General features: G+C 38.5%; 1 protein-coding gene across 2 annotated transcripts in view; it reads left to right on the top strand.

The window, feature by feature from the left end:
- Window positions 1-19289, top strand: part of ARHGAP8 (Rho GTPase activating protein 8) — a 71312-nt gene extending 52023 nt beyond the window's left edge. For both annotated transcript variants that reach the window (XM_057427079.1, XM_057427088.1), the window contains exons 10-13: window positions 9842-9919; window positions 10589-10717; window positions 13369-13472; window positions 18784-19289. In XM_057427079.1, the coding sequence (XP_057283062.1) occupies window positions 9842-9919; window positions 10589-10717; window positions 13369-13472; window positions 18784-18981 (509 nt within the window). In that variant the 3' untranslated portion in view covers window positions 18982-19289. The remainder of the gene's footprint in view (window positions 1-9841; window positions 9920-10588; window positions 10718-13368; window positions 13473-18783) is intronic.
- Window positions 19290-19863: the final 574 nt, after the last annotated feature.

Here is a 19863-nt window from a genome sequence, read left to right as displayed (position 1 = left end):
TGCAGGCAGTGGAGCATAGCATCTATAGGGATACTTGTATACAGAACAGCTAGCTCCTCACCTCTTGAAACTGCTGATATATCTTCAAAATACGTGCAGCAGCCAAGGCCAAGTACTGGAGTGGGGCTAGTTCTGCTTTTAAAGGTATATACTGATCTGCAGTAGATGAAGGGTTTCTAATAGACTTTTTTGAAGGCCTCTTGGTCCTAATACATGATTTCCACTCAAGCCCATAAAGCTGTTGGATGTGCTATTTCCAGACTGTTGCTAATGCTGAAAACTTTGCAGGTGTAGCTTGTGTCAAATACTATGGCTGGATACAGGGAATGTAAATAGTTCACTACTAAGAATGTTGAAGGCAAGTGACAGGCAGCTTGAGACAATCCTTGTAATTATAATTGTAAGTGGATAATTAGAGCTTGTGTAGTGTATCAGTGCAGGCCCCATCTGCAGATGAAAGCCAGACTTTTTTGTGTTTTAAATTGTTATGAAACAATCATCCTTACACATATTTAACTTATCTTAATAGGTAAATACCTCTTCCTCACTAATCACAGGAGTCAAGAGAGCTAAAATGAGGATGGATCTTATACTAACATCATTATTTCTCACAGCTGTTATTGTTTAGAAATTGAACAAAAATACAGTCACTAAAATGTTAATTGATTTAAATTTTTGGCTGTACTTGGGAGGAGGGCTATGCATATCTAGCACTTTCTTGGACCTATTTAAAGATTTTAAGGAAACAGAAGGTTTATGGCCATCATTATATTGTGTTAGTGACCAGTAACTGATAGTTCTTGCACTGATCTGACACAAAACCTCCATGTCTTGCTTTTGTTCTTATCTTGGTGTTTTGTTTCATCAGTATTGAACCAATCCCATACTTTTCTCTGTTAACAATTGCTGAGTCCAGCTCAGGTACCCACAGTTTTCTGAAGCAGCAACACCAATTGCACAGTACAGGGGGAAAATAGCAAGTTTTAGCTCTCACGGTTCTGGTAAAAAAGGGTTGGCTTGACTTTGTCATTGCAAAATTTCTTCTAGATGAAATGTTTGTTATTCTGAAAGCAGTAATCATACTTGGGTTTTCTCCAAACTTCATCTCTTTTTTTGGGTAAAATTTCATCTGTTCAGTGCAGTATCAGCACAGTTTGTAAAGGGTAGTCTCTGAGGAAACCTGATAATACTTCGGAACAAAGCCCTTGTCCTACTTTATATGTCTATGCAATTCAGTTGGTATGGCCAGTGATACCTAGTCCAGTCCATGCACTTGCTAGCTGGATTGTCTCTTTTTTTTTTCCCCTAGCTGTCTGTCCTGTGTCCCCAGGAAGTAAGGGCATTTTCCAGCCAAGCCCAGGTTTGCTCAGAGCTGTCATATTCCCTATCATAAAGAGATCTTCACAAACCAGATTTCTAAGGAGATGGCTTGTCAGGTAGAGTGTTTTCTGACATTCTCAGCCAGCTGATGCTTGAAAGCCAAGTACCTGCCACGCCAAGGCTGTTAAGCAGTAGGTGATAGACATGCATTTTTTTGCACTTGATTATAAGTGTGCAGGTATCTGTTGTACCTGCTGTCTGCTATGATTTTAACTCTTTCTCTAAATCTGGAATATCTCAATTCTGCCATCAGCTGCAGCGAGTGTCGGTTCCTGTGCTGACAGCCCCGGGAGTCTGACTGGCAGCATTCTTTGCACTCCAGACGCAGCCATGAGCACAGTGAAAGCTTCGGATCATCTTCCGGAAGTGACAAAAATTCACTGTCATTACCCTATTCCATTTGATTTTGGCATACTTTGCAGCCTCACAGAATTTGGTTTTTTTTCACCCTAGGTGCAGTATTTCCACTTCTTCCCGTTGCTACATTTTCACATCTATGTACCTGAAATCAGTTTCTGAAACTGACTTGGATCACAAAAGCTTCTGCAAAGTCATGCTTCATCAGCAGGGTTAATATTCCTTGAAACATCAGAGACCCTCTGACATCTGTTAAGTCCATTCTCTACAGCTCAAGCTCTTATTTCTTGAACAGATCTGATGAAGGATCTGTGGTGACATTCAAACTAGGCACCAGCCTGCAATAAGTATGCTATCAGGCTAAGGAAACTCAGTCTCTAAAGTTCACCCAGCCGTCTCCATCTTAATGACTCCAATCCCTTTGACAGATTGCTTCATATGATAATTTTCCTTCTTGAGGTTTAAATTTTCTGCCTTAGTTTCAGACAACACTGTTTACAGAAGTGTTCTCCCCTGTGTGGAGGCATCCTTATCTGCACAAATGAGCCAAAACTCCCCTTTTTGTACTGAGTTATTGAGTGGGTTCTGACAGTAGCAAACATGTCCTCATTCCCAACAGCCAAATCAACGTTATGACAGTAAGTATGGGTTTCTTCCTCATATATTTATCTGAGCAAGGTAACTCTCACTGTATCCAGTAAGTCACTCGGGACCTTAACAGAGACTAAAGAATCCACTGTAAGCAGATATTACATCTGTTTGTATTATGCAGATGAGCTCTATTATGGCTGATGCTTCAGACACTATTACAATAAACACAACAAATTAAGTTTCTTAATTTCTATAATAACTTTCAGGTTATTTTTTCAAGAAAGGAAGAGAAAGTAGCCATTTCACCACTGTCACTCTAACTCCACTTTAGAGTGAAAAAGTATTTTTAAAGTTTTTGATACAAAATTTTAAAAATGCTTAATTTCAGTTCATGCTAACCTTCACAGAGAGGATTTGGTTTCCTAAAATGGGTTCTGAGTATCTGAGAAAATCATCAGCTCATTAGGACTAAACCTCAGAGTCCATCTTCTGGACCAAACCAGAGAAGTCACCTTAATTCAGAAGTAAGGTGTTGGTATCATCCTGAACCCAATTGATTATTTAGTCAGTTCAAAGAGGAAGGTCAGATTTAACATAGCACATTTGTGGCTAGTTCATCATAGTAACTGGCAAACCAGAGGACATTTTTTTCTACACTGAGCCTCAAAACCACAACCAGTTCCTCTGTCTAGTTTATAAATGCAAGGCTTGACTTACACTAAATAAGGTATTTTTTGTGTACTACCTTATGTCTGCCATGCCACAAGAAATTACCTTGCTTAATTAAATATTCACTCTCTTGTCAGAACAATTCATAAGTGTTTCTAATCTGGTGTCATTCCTTTGGCAGTAATGATCTTGATGCTTTTCTCCAGGAGGCCCTTTTCTCCAGGAGGCCAAACTTACGCCACAGGGTAGTAATTTTCTTCCTCTGGTTAATATGTTCTCACATGTCCTCAGTCCTTCCTTTGTGTGGAAATGAGACTCTTAATGTGGGCTCTCGCTTCAAACCGACTTTTCTGTAAGGCCGTGCTCTGGAGGATGTATCTTTCTTTGTATGGCTTCCGTAATGCTTAGGGGACAGGTTTGTGTGAGTGGCTGAAGCTGCTGGCACTGCCTACACCAACCCATCAGGGCAGAGAAGGGCCTCTGAGGCAGTTGTATCTGTCATAGCATTTAGGATTCAGAAATGCACTTCTAAACTCAAGTAAGATGTCAGAGCAGAAGTTCCCGTTTGTGTCTTTTACTTACATGTGCTCAAGTCTATCTTAAATAGTAATACACTGTAATTTGTATTGGTCATGCAAAATGCCAATTTGAAATATAGAAGTAGGGTTATTATTGTTAATATATGTTTTCGAGAGTATGGCCAAAGGTATAAATGAAATGCTTGTCTGTGGTTTAAACAATTTAAAACAAAAGTTAAATTTCTAAATTACTAAAATTTCCAAAACCTGATAACATTTGCATTCTACGGAATGGCTGTATAAGGAAACAGCTACAAAAAATTTGCATAGAGAACTGATTACTAAAGAGACTGTGTGAGATCAGCAGCAGCTCAGAGGTAACGGAACAATAAACTCATGGTGAAGGAATCACACTGCAGAATTATAAAACAGGGAAGATAACTATCCCCTATAGGGAAATTATCTTGCAGTACCCCCCATTGCCAAGTCTTTCTCTCTTACTTCATCTCTTTTGTTGACTGGGAATGCTTTGCAGAACAATTTTTGTTCAACATTGTCTCGTGGTACCACAGGAAAGTCCTCAGCAATGGCTAAGACTTCAAAATGGAATGGTAATAACCGTGCTATAGAAGTTTAATGATCAATAAAAAATATCCTATGGTATGATTATAGTAACAACTAAAGTTGTCCTTTATCTGTTCAATAGCAGAAACAGTGGTAAACATGATTAATTTTTCCTCCTCATCCCCTCCATGAAGCACAACAAATCTTGCTGATGTAGAAAGTTTTGGTTCCATTTTTTAATGTGAATGAATACATTCTGGTGGTGATAGTCAGAACAGGTAGAGATGGATGGTTATGCATTCTGAATAGGTTTGGATTGCTGCAGCTTAGCGAGTTTTCCTCCTGGTCTCCACATCTTGTGATCAATCAAATACCTTTTAAAAATGCAACACTGGGAAAACCTGACATGGGCCATATAAACAAGTCTGAGTTCTTGGCTCCTTTGTTTTCATATGAATGTTTTACCTAGGGTTCATGGAAATGAGATAAATCCAAAGACTGGTTCTTGTGCCATCAAATAAAAATGAACCTTGTAATAAGCACAGTTTGTGTTTTTGGTGCTCAGGCATTGTAAATAAATTTATGTTCAGAGGTGCCAAGTGTAAAGTGGGAATATTCATTCATAAATCCAAAGGCTGGAATCTATGCCATTCAAAACTGCAAGGACACAAATACATTTTGGATTCTTTGGAGGATGCAGAGTTCTACATTCTTGCTGCCGCTCAGCTTTTCAGTAGAGCTGGAACTGTCCCTTCTCTTTCTCTCTGCCCTCGATCTTCCGTGTTCCTTTTTGCACTGCAAATCATCTTTACAGAGTACAGACATCACACTCGTTCTGTATTCATTGCACAAAGGGAAAGAAAGGCTATGCCATCTCAAACTTGTACTGTATTCTAGCTTAAAAAAAACAAACAAAAAAAAACCCAAAACAAAACAACCACACGCCCCCCTAAAAAAAAAAACAACAAAAAAAAACCCTCAAATTTGACCTAAACATAAAAATTCACAGTTAAAATATGATATAAACTCATGAGCTCTCATATCAGAAATAAATCATTTCTAATTATTAAAAAGGAATCTTACTAGAATTAGGTAATCTGCAAGAAGATGTCTAAATCAGTTGTATTAATGAGAATGATAATCTCTTTAAAGTCAGGATGGACGCTTCCTGAGACTTGGCAGGACCCTAGTGAAATGAAACATTTCCAAACTCAGTTTAGGACAGAAGGAATTTAGATGCTCGTTCTGCTTTTTCTCTTCTGAAAGCAGACAAATTATCAAAGGGTTTTGGTGCCAGCAACCCTCAAATCAGGGATGATTGAAAGAAAAAGAATGTAATTTTCTCGTCTCCCTTTCTCTGACAAGTTTGCAGCAATGTGACAGCATGTGTTGCTTTAATTTATCTTTATCAGTTTTGATTTTCTGTGTCTTTCCTTGGGGACAACTGATTGGGGGGGCATAAGGGGGTTAAGTATTTTTAGCAACAGTTTATTAACTCAGAATGTGACAAAGTTGTGTCATTGTACTGTGAAATTTTGTCTGCTGTGGTAAAAACCATCTTATTTCAATGTGGAATGAAGTGCCTGCCTGTTTTCATTTATGATTACTGACACTGAAATAATTACTCAGTTAAGTTCTCAATTGCAGAATCGTTTTTCATTGAATACAGATGGCTCCTTCTCTAGTCACACACTGTGTTTTCCCCAGACTTAATATTTAAAATAAAATTTCACTCTTTTTGGTCTGGTGAGTTTAGTGAAGGGTAGCAGAAGTCCATGCTATCTATCTATCTGTCTGTCTGTCTAGCTAGCTAGCTAGCTATAAATCTTTTTTTGGTGAGGGCGGGGAGCAGTTTGTGCTGATTTGTGTGAGGCTCTGCAGCATTGGTAGAGTATGTGAGTGACACACAGCTGCATGTTTATCAGAATTGGAAAGCCCATGTCAGTCATCCTCTAGCAGTGTTCTGGCAAGCACTGCTGCTCCAGGGTTGGTATTCTGTATGGACAGTGTTACCCATGCTATAAATGGCAAAATAGTTCAACTCATACGCACACAAATTCACTTGAAAGAGACAGCTGACATGAGTCATGCTGTAAACGGGATTTGATTGAAAAACACTCCTAACAAAAATTAAATAGGCTACTTCAAAATGATGTTTTTAGGAGGACAAAACTGAATGCTTTGAGCTGTAATGACCAAGATTATCCTTAGCCTTTTCTGTTTTCTCATCCCATAACTCTGGTAGTTCTAGCATGAATTTTGTCTGAAAAAAGAAGACAAAGGGATTAATTTTGTTTTAGTGTGGGCACCTTGTGTTAGCTTAATTATGGTAGTTCCAAGAAGTAGCTTTTTTTCCTCTCGTGTCTGAGAAAGAAGAGACAAGATTGAAGAAAATATTTCCTGACTGTGTATAAAGCTGTGTATTTATCCATCACAATGGAATAACCTATGAGAGTCTTCAGGTCTCTTTCCTCCTTCCCATCCCTTATTATGTTGGGGGCATATGCTAATGCTGTTAAGGTTATGTGACATGGGAAATGCCATCGTGTTTTCAAGTAGCTTTTCCCTGCCCTACATAAAAACACAGAAAGCACTGAAAGCAGTTAATGTGCTTACAGACTTCCAAGAAAAAAAAGTATCCTTCTCAGTTTGTGCACATCACAGAATCCAGGAAAATATATTGCTAAAGGACTGTCTCTGGACCCAGGCTCATTGTTTTCTCCCTTCAATAGCATAACTGCTGTTGACTCATATTTTTCTCTATGAGTAGGCTGAAGTTATGACCCATATGTTATTTAAAAATTGCTATATTATTTTCTGGCCTGAGTATCTTTTATGCAAAAAAAAAAAGATATGGCTATTTCGTGGTTCTTTTACTTTAGAAGAAGAATATAGCTTTTTCTTTTTCCCAAAGAATTGCAGTAACTTTTCTTTAATTAGTGGCATATCATTTGGGTAGGTTGCCCACAAATCTAAGAAGGATTGGAGATATCTGCTTTGGTAGTTGGCTTGTTGCCACCTGTGATCAAATAAATTGCTCTGTATTGATTCATTTCAGCTGACATGGTAAATGAATTCTGGAAGAAGCACAGATATTGCCTGTATCCCAGATTTCTGCAGATGAGGGTAAAAGTTGCTTTTCCCTTCTCTCAAAAACATACCCATGAAGAGCTTAGTGTTATGTGCCATTACAATAACATTGATGGGATGCAGGGCCAGACAAGTACAGCTGCTGTATGTGCTACAGATTAATGTCTTTAATTAGACTCTTGAAAGCTTAGCCAATAAAGGCATAAACATGTTAAAAATTGATATTTATTACATTGTAGTTTATACAGTGAGAGTCACTTCAGATTACAACATTAGCTATTAACCTAATTCCTCCAAACCAAATTGCAAGCATTTATGATGTCTTTTTTCTGAAAAACTTGTTTCTACAGAAACCTTTAGTCCTAGTCCACTGACAGCCAGCATAAAATTCTGCAAATTCTCAGGAAATTGTTGTGGTTCTTGTTTGCTGAGGGCAATGCCTTGATGAGCTAGCTGTTCACACTGCCTCTTCCAAAGCCATGTCTTTAGACTGGTGGCACTATAAATCTAATGGAACAATTTTACTATGGTGATGTTGTTTTGCCGTAACTTTATTCACCTGAAACATGATCTGATCTGGAATAAAGCAAGTGGTGAAATAGATCAAAATTATTTTCCAGTTGGTCACCACACATGTCCTTCTTAGATGTTGTAGTTTGAGAAGTTGTACTCCTTGTAGTACTGAATGCATGGGCTGAAGTTTTAGTATTCAACCTGGAATTTAACAGGCAAGGGTGTGAATGCTTAGAAAGTAACTAGGAGCTAAACTCCAGCTAAGCCACTAAATCTGGTCAGCAGAGCACTTTCAAGTAGAGCTTGGGGTCCTTTGCAAAAGTCTTCCAAAGAAGTATATGAAAATTTACATCAGTAGTACATTATCAATTCTTTTAGTATATTTATCTAAATTCATATCAACAGTACTAAGTGCTATTCTGTAAGGAATGGTTTCATTAAGGAATTTTGTATTTATTTACTTTTTTCATATATAAAATACAAATGCAACTTGGTTGAATTTACAAGAATGACTGAATATCTTTCATTAATGTATGACTCAAAATTTTTCTAGAGCACCATGAGTATTCTTCATCATGCAAATAGATGTATGTGTACTTTAGTTGAAATACGTAAATGCTGATGTCAGTCTGGCTACTTACCTGCTGAAAGATAAGCATGAAAAACTAAAAAAGACAATCTGATCTTCTACATTCATATAAAGAAACATATAGCAGTCCTTCTAAGTCAGTGGGTTGTCTGCCACGCTTCTTAAAATGTCAACAATTTTATGTTTTGTCAGACACACATAGGCTAGTATTTTACATTACTCTGCTTCCAGTAAGAATCTCCAATTCAGCCTACATGTGAGCCAAACTGCATTACCTGCTGGGTGGCAGGAACAGCACAAACTGGTGAGAAGGAGAGAGAGAGGGAAATGGGGATTTTACCAAACTAAAAGGCAAGAAGTGTACCCCAGGTCTCAAGAAAAGGTAACACTTCTTGTCCCAGTTCTGTTCTGCATAATCATTCAGATAAATAACTTGCCTTGAAAGTTGTTGTCCAAATTAGATCCTTGATTGGGTGCAATTTATTAACATTTTTCCTCAGGTGTCTCAAGAAAGTCATGGTAACACAGTTTTTGACTTGTCCCAGAGATTTTTGTTCTGCATAATCATTCAGATAAATAACTTACCTTGAAAGTTGTTGTCCAAATTAGAATGTAACTGGGAGTTAGCCGATCGATGTTAGGTCGGAAGGGCTTGGTTTGGGGGCAAGTTATTCAACGGGTGGTGAGGTGTTGTATTCTGTTCCCTTGTTATTTCCTTTATCATTATTATCATTGGTGGTAGCAGTAGTGATTTGTGTTATACCTTAGTTACTAAACTGTTCTTATCTCAACCCGATTTCCCTCCGAGAGCAGGGGGAGGGCAAGAAAGGGGGGAAGTTAAGTCAGATTTCAGTTAGTCCACAACAGGAGATGTATGATAAATATTTCATAAGTGCTTCAAGACTAGAATCAGGTATTTCAAAATACCATCGGCAGGCAGAGTGCTGACTCCCACTGGCTTCCAGAGAGAGGTGGAAGGAGCAATGGTCTGCCCCAAACTACCTTTACAATGGGGAAGCCAGTACACCTCCCATGGTAAGAAGTATGCTCTTCATAGTATCCAAAGATCCTATGAAATATTCCCTAGCCTAAAGGATCTTGTTTTGCCCACTGGCAGAAGAGGGAGCCTAGAGAATCTTTGCAAATTCCCTTTTTAGCTTGCTAAAAGTTTAAAGCAAGAATAATACATGATTCACAGGTGTGGTTTGGTGCTCAGTTTTTCAGATAACACTGAGTTGGAGTGGGTGTGTATGTGTAAAAGAAAAAAAACGTATAAATCTAAATCTCTTGCTTCCATGTCATTAGGTGCAATTGAAAGCTACTTTTGATGAAAAATTATATTTGGCAAGACACTCTAAAACATTTAAGGAATGTTCATATTATTTCTATGTGACACATTATAAAGTGCCGTAGGCAGTGCTGAAACATGATTTGATCCAACCTTCTATTCTCAAGGACCTTATTTCCAAAAAATGAGTGTATCACTCTGTTCTGCTTTCAAATGAGCCTCTAGAGATAAACAAGAGAGTAACAGCTTCTACAGACAAGGCCTGCATTAATTGTTTTTCAGGACTACAAGTAGAGGGCCTCTTCAGAAGGTCAGCCAGCATCCAGACTATTAAAGATGTTCAGAAACTCTACAATCAGGGTAAGCTATCATCATACCATCACTAGTAATAGCATGAGGGCTTTGTTGATCTTAGTTTTGTTGGTGAAGCATAAATGCTACTTTTCTTACAATTAATCACAAAAACCTTTGTAACATAGAATAAGAGCACTAGTACAGAAACCTGAAAGGCAGCAACAGACACCTAATGCTTACTGAATAGCAAGTTTGATGACATCAGTTGATGTCAGGCCAGAGCTTACAACATTTGTAGCAGCTAATGAATGATAAGGTAAAAGTCAGAAATGGTCTTTTTTTTCTCCAGAACATTAATATTGCCTTTTTTTCACTATACTGTCATTACGAAGTACAATATCTCTGTCATTTTGCCTCTTGTGTTTTTTTCCATGGTTATGGCAAGGAAATATATTTTTACCTAATTTATGAAATACAGTGAAGTAATTTTGAAAGTCACTGACTTCCCTATGAAGTCATTTTATGAAATGCCTTTATGGGGAAAATCTCTTATAAAAAGATTAATAAAACTCTATGAAAAATACAAAATAAAATCCCAGGAGTTTAGCAGACAGCCAAGAGGTTTTCTGTTCAAAATGTACAGTTTTTAACAGTGAAACAGTTTTAAAGCAGTAGTTTAAAGAAAAAGTAAAACGTATGATTGAGCACCATTTTTTCTTCTTTTTCTCCTTTAAGGCAAGTCGGTGAATTTCGATGATTATCAAGATATCCATATTCCTGCTGTTATCCTAAAGACTTTCCTTAGGGAACTTCCTCAGCCATTGCTAACATTTGAGTGTTATGATCATATCATTGGAATAACAAGTAAGTATAAATAAGTTTCAGAAAAATTTACGTAGCAAGTTCAAGTGGACCAGGCTAACGCACAATCACTGCTGTTTGGTAACCATGACATAGTTGTGGGTATATAATGTTATCAGTGCTTCATTGCTGCCATGGATGGACAACCTCATAATCTGTGCCAGAGCAAAGTGGTCAGGTTTACAAAGACACTTTCTGCCTTTTACAAGGTTTAGTGGTTTATCTGCATATCATGCTGTATTGTTAAGAATCGGATCAGACTTCTCACTGTGAGGGCTCCATTTTTATGTCATGGCACAGCACTGAGTCAGTCTCAGTGATTCAGATTATGTCAAAGCAGCTTTAGTTTTAGTAGCAGGATTGGCAGAATTGTGGAAACAAAATTTTTCGGAGGAGATTGTTTTCATTGCAACTATTCCCATGAGATAACATATTGGGGAAGAAAGAATCTAAAGCCGGGAGAAGACATTGATTAACTAGAGATCTGACACCACATGAAACTATGAATTATAAAGCTTCAGTTATGTGGCCTTTGTAAGGGACTAGAGTTTATAATGCTGGCAGGGTAACCCCCTAACACAGGGGGCTTGAATATCTGAGATCCCAGAGTATCTGGGAGTTAGTACCTAGCACTTGTAGAGACTGTTTTTTGCCATCCAGGCAATAGACAAGCTAGCAGGGAACCCATAGGGCTCCCAGTCACAACTCACAAGCATGCATTTTCCCCAAACCTGCTTTTTGAGGAAACTGTGTCTAAATGGAGTATGGCTTCCAACTGAGTCTGTTAGCATACCTCTGGTAACCACGGACTGGTGCTGTTCGAAGTGTAGGTAATCATCACTTATAATGACTGCTGCTGTTGGGGCAGGGCACTAAAATAATTCAGACTGGGGATATATCTCAATTGCTACATGTTTGTAAAGTGTGGAAGTACAGCAAGTATGCTGTAGCTAGGTATACTGTATTCTAGGAAAATTTCTTATCCTGTGCCAAAATAAATACAAAGATAGAAGGAAGAAATTCTTCACTATGAGGGTGGTGAGACACTGGCACAGGTTGCCCAGAGAAGCTGTGGCTGCCCCATCCCCGGCAGTGTTAAAGGCCAGGTTGAACAAGGTTTTGAGCAACCTGGTCTAGCGGAAGGTGTCCCTGCCCATGGCAGGGGGCTGGAACTGAATGATTTTTAAGGTCCCTTCCAACCTGAACTGTTCTGTGATTGGACTTGCTATGAAGTGTGATGTCCACTATCTTTTCTTGATGCTGTAGTGATATCCTGTAAAATATCCTAAGTTTGAATACAGTGCAGAAGGGAGCTTTGAAGATGTGTGATTGCAGACAGCTGTCATGGTGATTTGAAAATTCTCATTCTGTCTTGCGGAAGACACGAGAGCAGTGTTATGATGTATCTATTACAACTCTTAACCTGCAAACCCAGGAATAGAGTATCTCTGCTTTCCAGTACTTTGAAATCATGGTGCGCTTTTTTCTTTAGTGTCTTCTATGAAACATGTTTTTAAAGAGTTATTGATGGGACCTGTGAAATAAATTAGCTGAGTGATTGAAAAATTAATAAAATCCTGAAGCTTCTAATTGTCAAATAACTTCTTTGGTCATGAAAACTGCTAACAAGAATTCCTTCAGCCAGTATGCTAAACTTCCTGCATTATTTACTCTGTGGAAGGCTGACAAAAGTATTTGGCTCAGATTATTGTGGTTTATGGGAACTGGTAGCTTTGCAGTAGGAAAAATGTCAACACGGCTCACCATAGTATAGTTTCATGTATTTAATTCAGAGCATAAGGGAACATTTAACATGCTGGAAGTTTGTGCATGCACACTTTCTTATGCATGCCTCTAGCTGTGTCAGGGAGAAAGAAATGCAACAAATGTAGAAAAACCATCAGAACAGATGGGCTGGTTAGGTCAGGGATGATCAGACCTTTTTCCAAATTGGTGTTAAACTTTCAGTACTAAAATAATTACAATATTGTTCAGAAAAAAAAAAAAAAAAGAAAAAGACACTTGGTACAGCATTTGAAATAAAGTCCAGAGTTAGTATAATGCTCACCCAGACTGTCTACATGGTGCAAAGAGTTTGGGGTCCAGATCTGGTTTTGTCCACTTGTAGAAATGGGTTAATGAACTTGTTTAGGTTAATCTCTAGAAAATTCTTACCCACTCAAGTGACTTTCTAATAAATATTTGCCAAGACAAATATTTTTCCTTCAGAATCACAAAAGTGTTTGTAAAGTTAGTAAAGTGCCAGAAATGTGTTTTGGGCAGGGCTATGTCTCAGCAAGAATAAAATCAAAGCATAAAGAGTAGATGTCTGGATTCAATGTGTAGAGAGATAATAGGATTCAAATCAAGACCTTTGAAAGTTCTCTCTAGCAAATACATTATTTTGGCTATTTCACTGAATCAGTACTCTGGAAGTTAGTCTTAGCCAGATACGTGATAATACAAAATAAGATAGGGACATTCAAAGGGATAACTCTAACTGCTACTGTGATTGTGGATGTCAGTAGAGCTGAATTTTTGGTCAGTTTTACAGACAGCTATCTAAAGTAATTCCAACAGATACACATAAGGTATTATTTCTGGTAATATTTTGATGTTTTGGAGTTAAGACCGAACTGACTTTGACATTGCAGGTGTGGAGAGCAGTTTACGAGTCACCAGATGTAAACAAATCATTCAAGGACTTCCTGAGCACAATTACGTTGTTCTGAAGTATCTGATATGCTTCCTTCATCTGGTGAGTGTAAGCAACATTTCCAAAATAGCACTGGTCTTTCATTTCCAAACCTGTTCTTGTTAATGTAACATGTGACATCTCCACTGAGTAGTTTAGAAAGGACGGTGAGATTGTTGTGCAGTACTTGCCTATGGAATGAACTCCAGATGCAGAGCCCTCCAGTTCTAGTCAAAGTTAGTGCTAAACAATGATCTGGCCATCCCTTCCCCATGAAATTCTTTACATGTAATGAAAATCATGAATAATGAAAATGGGTAAATTTTAGTAGAACTCTGCCTGCACTGGAATATGTAAAGTTCTGTCCTCTCCACTCTGTGAATGTATGTTTTTATTGATTTAGGTTTGGGTTTTTTTCCTATTTTGGAGTGAAAAAAAAAAAAAGTCTGGAAAAATGGTTGTATAATTTTTGATGCCAGAGAAAAATTAGGTGAAATCACCTTTTTCTCCAAAGTATAAATCTTGGGCAATTAAAACAACAAATAAATTAGTGTCATTTTAGAAAATGACAAAAATATTGATAAGCTTTAGAGAAACAGTCAGCAAAATATTTTGTATTAAACCTTAAAAATAACATTTTGCTATTTAAAATAGCCTTTCATTCTGTAATTTAATAGAGTGTTAAATGAAAAACTTGAAACATGCCATTTTGCAAGGATTTTTGGTATGATTCAGATTAATAAAATTATATATCTTTTGTCCTACATTTTGATTTGTTAATTTTCTTTTTTATCCCAGTTTTTGGAATCCCTGCAAGTGTAAGGGTTTGGGGAAAACCCATTACAGAGAGTTCTAGGGTTAGCTTAGTGACATCCTTTTGTTGCCAGTTTATGTGCAGGAAAAGATAGTCATTTCCCTTCCTTCTGCCTTATCCAATGCATTGCCTCCTCTAGATTGCGTTTTCCAAATTCAGATGCCTAAAACTGAGGATCATGGTACAGCTGACACCTAAATAAAGTGATCTGGCCTTCAGAAGTCTTAATCACCCACCAAAGCAGTGTATGTGGAATGACACTGATTTTCACCAGTGAAGAAATTAGCCGTCAGTAACTGTTTTAAGTTACAGTCATGTTTTCCATATTCTAGTCAATAGCATATTTCAGAAACAAGTACATTTAATCCCTTTTTCTATCGAAATGCTAGCGAAAAGCAAGATTAAAGGAAACGCATTGATACACCCTCACTCAGACAGCACTTGCAAGGTTCCTGTAATACCCGCATGTTCAGTTACTGTTGCTTAGCTGAACTCTAATGCTATGAAGGAAACACTCATGTCATTTGCTATTATTTTAGCAACTATATCTGTCCTCAGTGTTATGAATTGTGTAAGTGACTTTATTCCAATAATAGATGCACCATCTCAATGCACTTTTTAACAGCTGAGCACTTGAGGTGTTAATGAGGTGTGCAAAAGCACTACATAGTGTTTTCTGTAATTGGGCAACAGAACATAGCATTATTTTTGAGTATGCCTTGTTAGGTAAAGCACAGCATCAAGTTGATACTAGTGCTCAGATCTGCAATTTTTTGCTGATCCATGGTTTTTCATCCTTAATATCTCAGGGAATATTTGCATTTGGAAAGGTCAAGGGAACATGAAACAATCTAGGAGCTAGAGACTTCTATTCATTGCAGATTGGTGTGCTGCACAAGCTGCCACAATTCAAACTTTAACAGACCACTCTACCAATAATCCTAGTTTTTACCTGCAAGCTTCAACCTTTTCACGTATAAGAGGCAATTTAATTCTTCCATGAGCTCATCCTTGAGTAGTGCAAGAGGTGCTTGTGATAATTTCATGAAGTGGGATGAATTGTAATCACTAGATGCAGGTTTTGAACACTCGAAGTTTGATACAGGCTTGTGGGAGACAGGGGAAATTAAATCCCTATTTTCTCTGGAGTCTCAACCCCCTTAATGAAACAGCTCCTTCTAGTCCAAGGAACTTGGAGCTGAAGTAGTGCTAGGGACAGTGCTACTCCTACAGAAGTAACAGACTTGAATTTCAGAAATAGGTCCAAATCCTTTAACCTTAGATTAGCAGTGATTTTGCCAGCTATTAGCCCAGAGCACTGTGAAAGTGCTCTGTAATAAGCTGCCCATCTCCACTTTGCAGTGCACCTGATCGCTAGAGAGGGATTTGCAGTGGACTCTTGGAGCTGCAGTTGACTGGGGTCTTTAGGCAGAATTGGGCAACCAGGAGCAAGAGGGAAAACAAAGGCCATTTTCACAAGTTAGTCCCTGAATTATATCTGTACAAAACATCAGTGCTTGCTAAGCCAATTTCTCAAAAGGTGGGTGTGATAACAAGTGTTTGTGTTCCACAAGCCCTGTGTTGCACATGCAGTGAAGTGGATTTATGAATGCACATGCAAACTTTAAGGGCTCAAAGGCAAGAAGCCTTCTTGCAAATCGTTTGGCAAAGCAGTCAGAGAGCTACAGTTATCCAGTTCTGAATCCAGAAACCATTTAATAGAAAACTGTAATTGTACTTTCCACAACACTCTAAGACTAAATAATCAGGAATGTTTGTAGAGACAATAATATAATTTAGATTGTGGTTTTATAGCCGTGTCTTTGGTTTTGGTACCAGCTGATACAGCCCCCTCTCTACACTTGCACACTTTCCCTCTTTGCTGCTTATTTCTGTCCCTGCAGTCACGCCTGATGCAGGGGAAGGGAGGCTGAGTTGGCTGAAAGAACCACTGCAAAAACCTGCCAAATTCAAAATGTTAGTCTTGGACCATCTAGAAGAAATAGACAGGGTTTTGAGGCCCACAAGCTATGCTTCAGATCTGTAACTGAAGCAGCAAAGTTAAAGGCAAATGCACACTGGGAAACAAAAAAAATGCTCTGAATTACTGTTTTGTCTCAATTGCTTGTCCAATTGAAAAGTGTAATTAAGCACCAGCAAAGCTTGGGGGTGGCTGGAGATGACAGGGCATGTTGGGAAGGATTAGATGACTAAGCCTCATGGAGCAGACACAAGCAGTTGGCATGTCTGCAAGGTAGCTGAGAGTGGGGGATAGAAACTTATATTTCCAGTCAGTTTGTGGGGGTGTTTTAATATCTAGTAATTTTCTTTTGAAAACGATTTGTGGAGTTCCTTTCAGCATTGAGACTGAGAAAGGCAAGAGATGGTGATGTCCTTACCATTTTTAAAGTGTGATAGTAATTGGCTGTTTCTACCCTCTGCATTTCACTAAGTTCATTAGGTAGTATAGTGTCTGTCTGATATTATAGTGGCTGTCTCCTGCAGTATCCGTGAGAGTGCAGGGATGCAAATTTGTGGAATCCAAAATCATCACAATTTTTCTGGGATGAACTTGGTATTTATTTTGGCATAGTGAGGATGTATATTTTGCATTTGTTGATGTGGCAACATGCATTTCTTCCCAGTGATGAGTTTTACAATGTACATGTATTATTTTTCTAGAGGACTGTCTTTCAATATAGGCTGTCATTAGTTAACTGTTTTTTCTATACATGTTCCAATGAAGGGGGAAAGCCAACAGAGTGGAGCTGTGTAGTTCTTTGTTGTAATATTTTTCGGTCATGTTCAGATGATCCCTTCAAAGATATGATTTAGGTCCTTGGAGAATTTTCTTTTATTAGCTTGTCAAAGTGACAGATCAAGTATATTTTCAACTGAAACTGAGACAAGGGTTACTAACTTTGTGAGGGAATCAAAGGAGTCAAGGGGATTAGTCCAAATGCTAAATGTGATTTGTATCTCTTGGATAGAAAGTAGCTTTGGGGTGCAGTTATTTAGAAGAATAGCCCATGAAGAGGTTGGCTGACTGCATGCTGCCTTTACATGGTCTAGTTTTGGAAGAAAAAATCAGCTGCTCATCATGGTGTTGTAGATGAAGTAGATGAAGTAGATGCGTTTGTGTCATTCAAGAAAGAAATCTGGCATTGGAGTAGTGAGGGGGGTGAAATGATGTGTAGCCCAATCCCCTCAGGGAGGGATAAAGCCATTACCACTGTTGTGACAAGGTTTTCCTGCTTGCAGCTCTTGGCAAGTCAGCAAAGATTATTGTGGAGAGAGCTGGAATCAGTTACACACTTTTTCTTGCATATGCTGCGGAAGGCATTGCTGTGCATTTTGGAGTGGAACAAGGTGCCTGTGTCTCTCTTGAATTCCTAAGCGTCAACTGCAGTCATGACTCACAGATAAGATTTAGTGTAGCTCTGCTTCAGATGATGGGGAATGAAACCTGAGTTACCAAGCAGAGGGCAACTGGAGTTTGTGCATATGCTAAGAAGTGTTCACATAATCACAAAGTTTTTAGAGATTTTCCTCTAGTGTCCTCAGGCTTTTCATAGTACTACAGAACTGCTTTTTCAGGAGGCACTCAGAAGGAGAATTTTTGCTTTCCTATTCCACTTGACATTGTAGCTGAAAGAATACATGAGAGATTTTGTTCAATAATTCCCTGTTCTAAGACGACAGCTTCAGAGTAACAGTTTGTGACTGCATAGTCTTCCATGAAAGATTACTAATCAACAACTGCAGGCATCAGCCTGAGAAGAACTGAATTACCTCCGTCAGGAAGAATCAAGAGCACCTTTGGTTTGCTGGCTCCTTACAGTAGCAGAGAACTTCTCAGACAGGACGCCCAGGCCATATGGGGTTTAGGATACCCGTCATGCTGTGCAGGAGAGCAAAACACAGGCAGATTCTCTGCCAAGTTCACACAGAGAAAAAAATCATATATACTGCTACCCAATTGTGAGCTCACATTCACAGATAGAAGTAGAAAACATCATCCAGGTGCAGAACAGGTTTCAGTGCTGTGTATTTTACCTATAGCTCATTATCGCCTCCATTGCTTCAGAGGAATTGGATGGATGTTGAGGTACTTAGGAAGTGAAGTCATGCATCCGTGGGAGAAAAAAAAATCCTTCTAAACCCTTGCAAACAGCTCCAGAATTCCTCAAGGCTTATTCTTTAGGGGACTTAGTACTGAAGCAGATGGGGTAGCTGTTTATGCTGTCCTTCCCCTCCCCTCAGCAGAAAACAATAGATTCCATATAGAAGGATTGGAAACAGTTTTCATAGCATAAGGAAACAGTTCAGCTTTTTTGCCTGGCTTACTGACATCTTATGTTGTACTTGAGGAACACAGACTCCAGTAGCCCCATAGCTCAAGGCTACATAGTCAGCCCTGAGGCTGTTAATAAGCCAGCGATATACTGTGGCCAGGGTCTACTCCCATCATTGGTTTATTCTCAGTTCAGGATGGTGTCTTATCTCTCACTCTCTTGGGCATGTGTCTGCATACACCTGTTTATGTTTATATTTTCCCAGGTTTCACAGGAGAGCATATATAACAGAATGACAGCATCCAGCCTGGCCTGTGTCTTTGGTTTGAATTTGATCTGGCCATCGAAAGGAACAGCCTCTCTGAGTGCTCTGGTACCTCTGAATCTCTTCACTGAACTACTGATAGATTTCTACATGAATATATTCAACTCCCGAACAGTGCCTGGTGAGATCTTACCTTAATGCTTCCAGAAAGGACAATGGAGAATGTGACTGCATGAGGGAAAGGTCTCCATGCCTCAGCTGGTGGGAACTATATATTCAGGGTTCTCTCCTGTGAAGAAAACTTTGCAGAGTAAAGTATACAGAGTAAAGTTTCTATAACTTTCCAAATACCAAAGATACTGGGAGGAGCACACTGCCCCACATATTCTTGTCACATATGGGAGAATATGTGCATGAGCATTCAAAGCCCAACAGGTCAAAGTGAATTCCCTTATTAAAATTGAGCAGCTTACAAAAACTGGTGTATTAAAAAAAATCATGACACTGTGCCAGTCTTTCATGTCTTTGGGGATCTGGAGACCTTACTGTGTGGCATCATTTTCTGCATGGGCAGAGCTAAGTTCTGGATCACTCCTGAATGTACAGCTTTCTTCATTTTTTTTTTTTTTTTGTTTGGATTTTAATTTTGTTATTTGAATACAAGTTTGTTAGAAATTTTACTATTAATAAAGATGGAATCAATTTTTAAGATACTAAAATTTCTAAACTATTTTTTTCTATTTATTTATGTGTCTTGTTTTACAGAAAAAGTTGTGGGCAGTTGTGGCACATCAGGTTGCAATTAGCATGGAGAATAAAGTGTTTCCTGGGTAATTTGAGTTGTGCAGACAGCTAACTAATTATGCTTGCAAATATCTAATATATGCAGTTAATCACTGTAGCTGCACATGGAAAGTGTGTGGAAGTGTTTTCTCTTCTTATAAATTCTAATGAGGAGCAATAATCTTATGTTTTTTTCTCTATACTTGGAATTTTCATCAGTGGAGTTATACCAGTGAGTGAATAATATAGAACTAACTTTGAGAAGAGTACCCCTAGTGTTTGGGCTGCATGCTTTTG

Source organism: Pezoporus wallicus, unplaced genomic scaffold, assembly GCF_028554395.1.
Source record: "Pezoporus wallicus isolate ANWC-B61680 ecotype Strahan unplaced genomic scaffold, APGP_CSIRO_Pwel_v1 scaffold_3294, whole genome shotgun sequence".
In the NCBI taxonomy this organism is placed as follows: Eukaryota; Metazoa; Chordata; class Aves; order Psittaciformes; family Psittacidae; genus Pezoporus; species Pezoporus wallicus.
The sequence above is the reverse complement of the archived record's forward strand: the minus strand, read 5'-3'. Positions and strand labels throughout refer to the sequence as shown.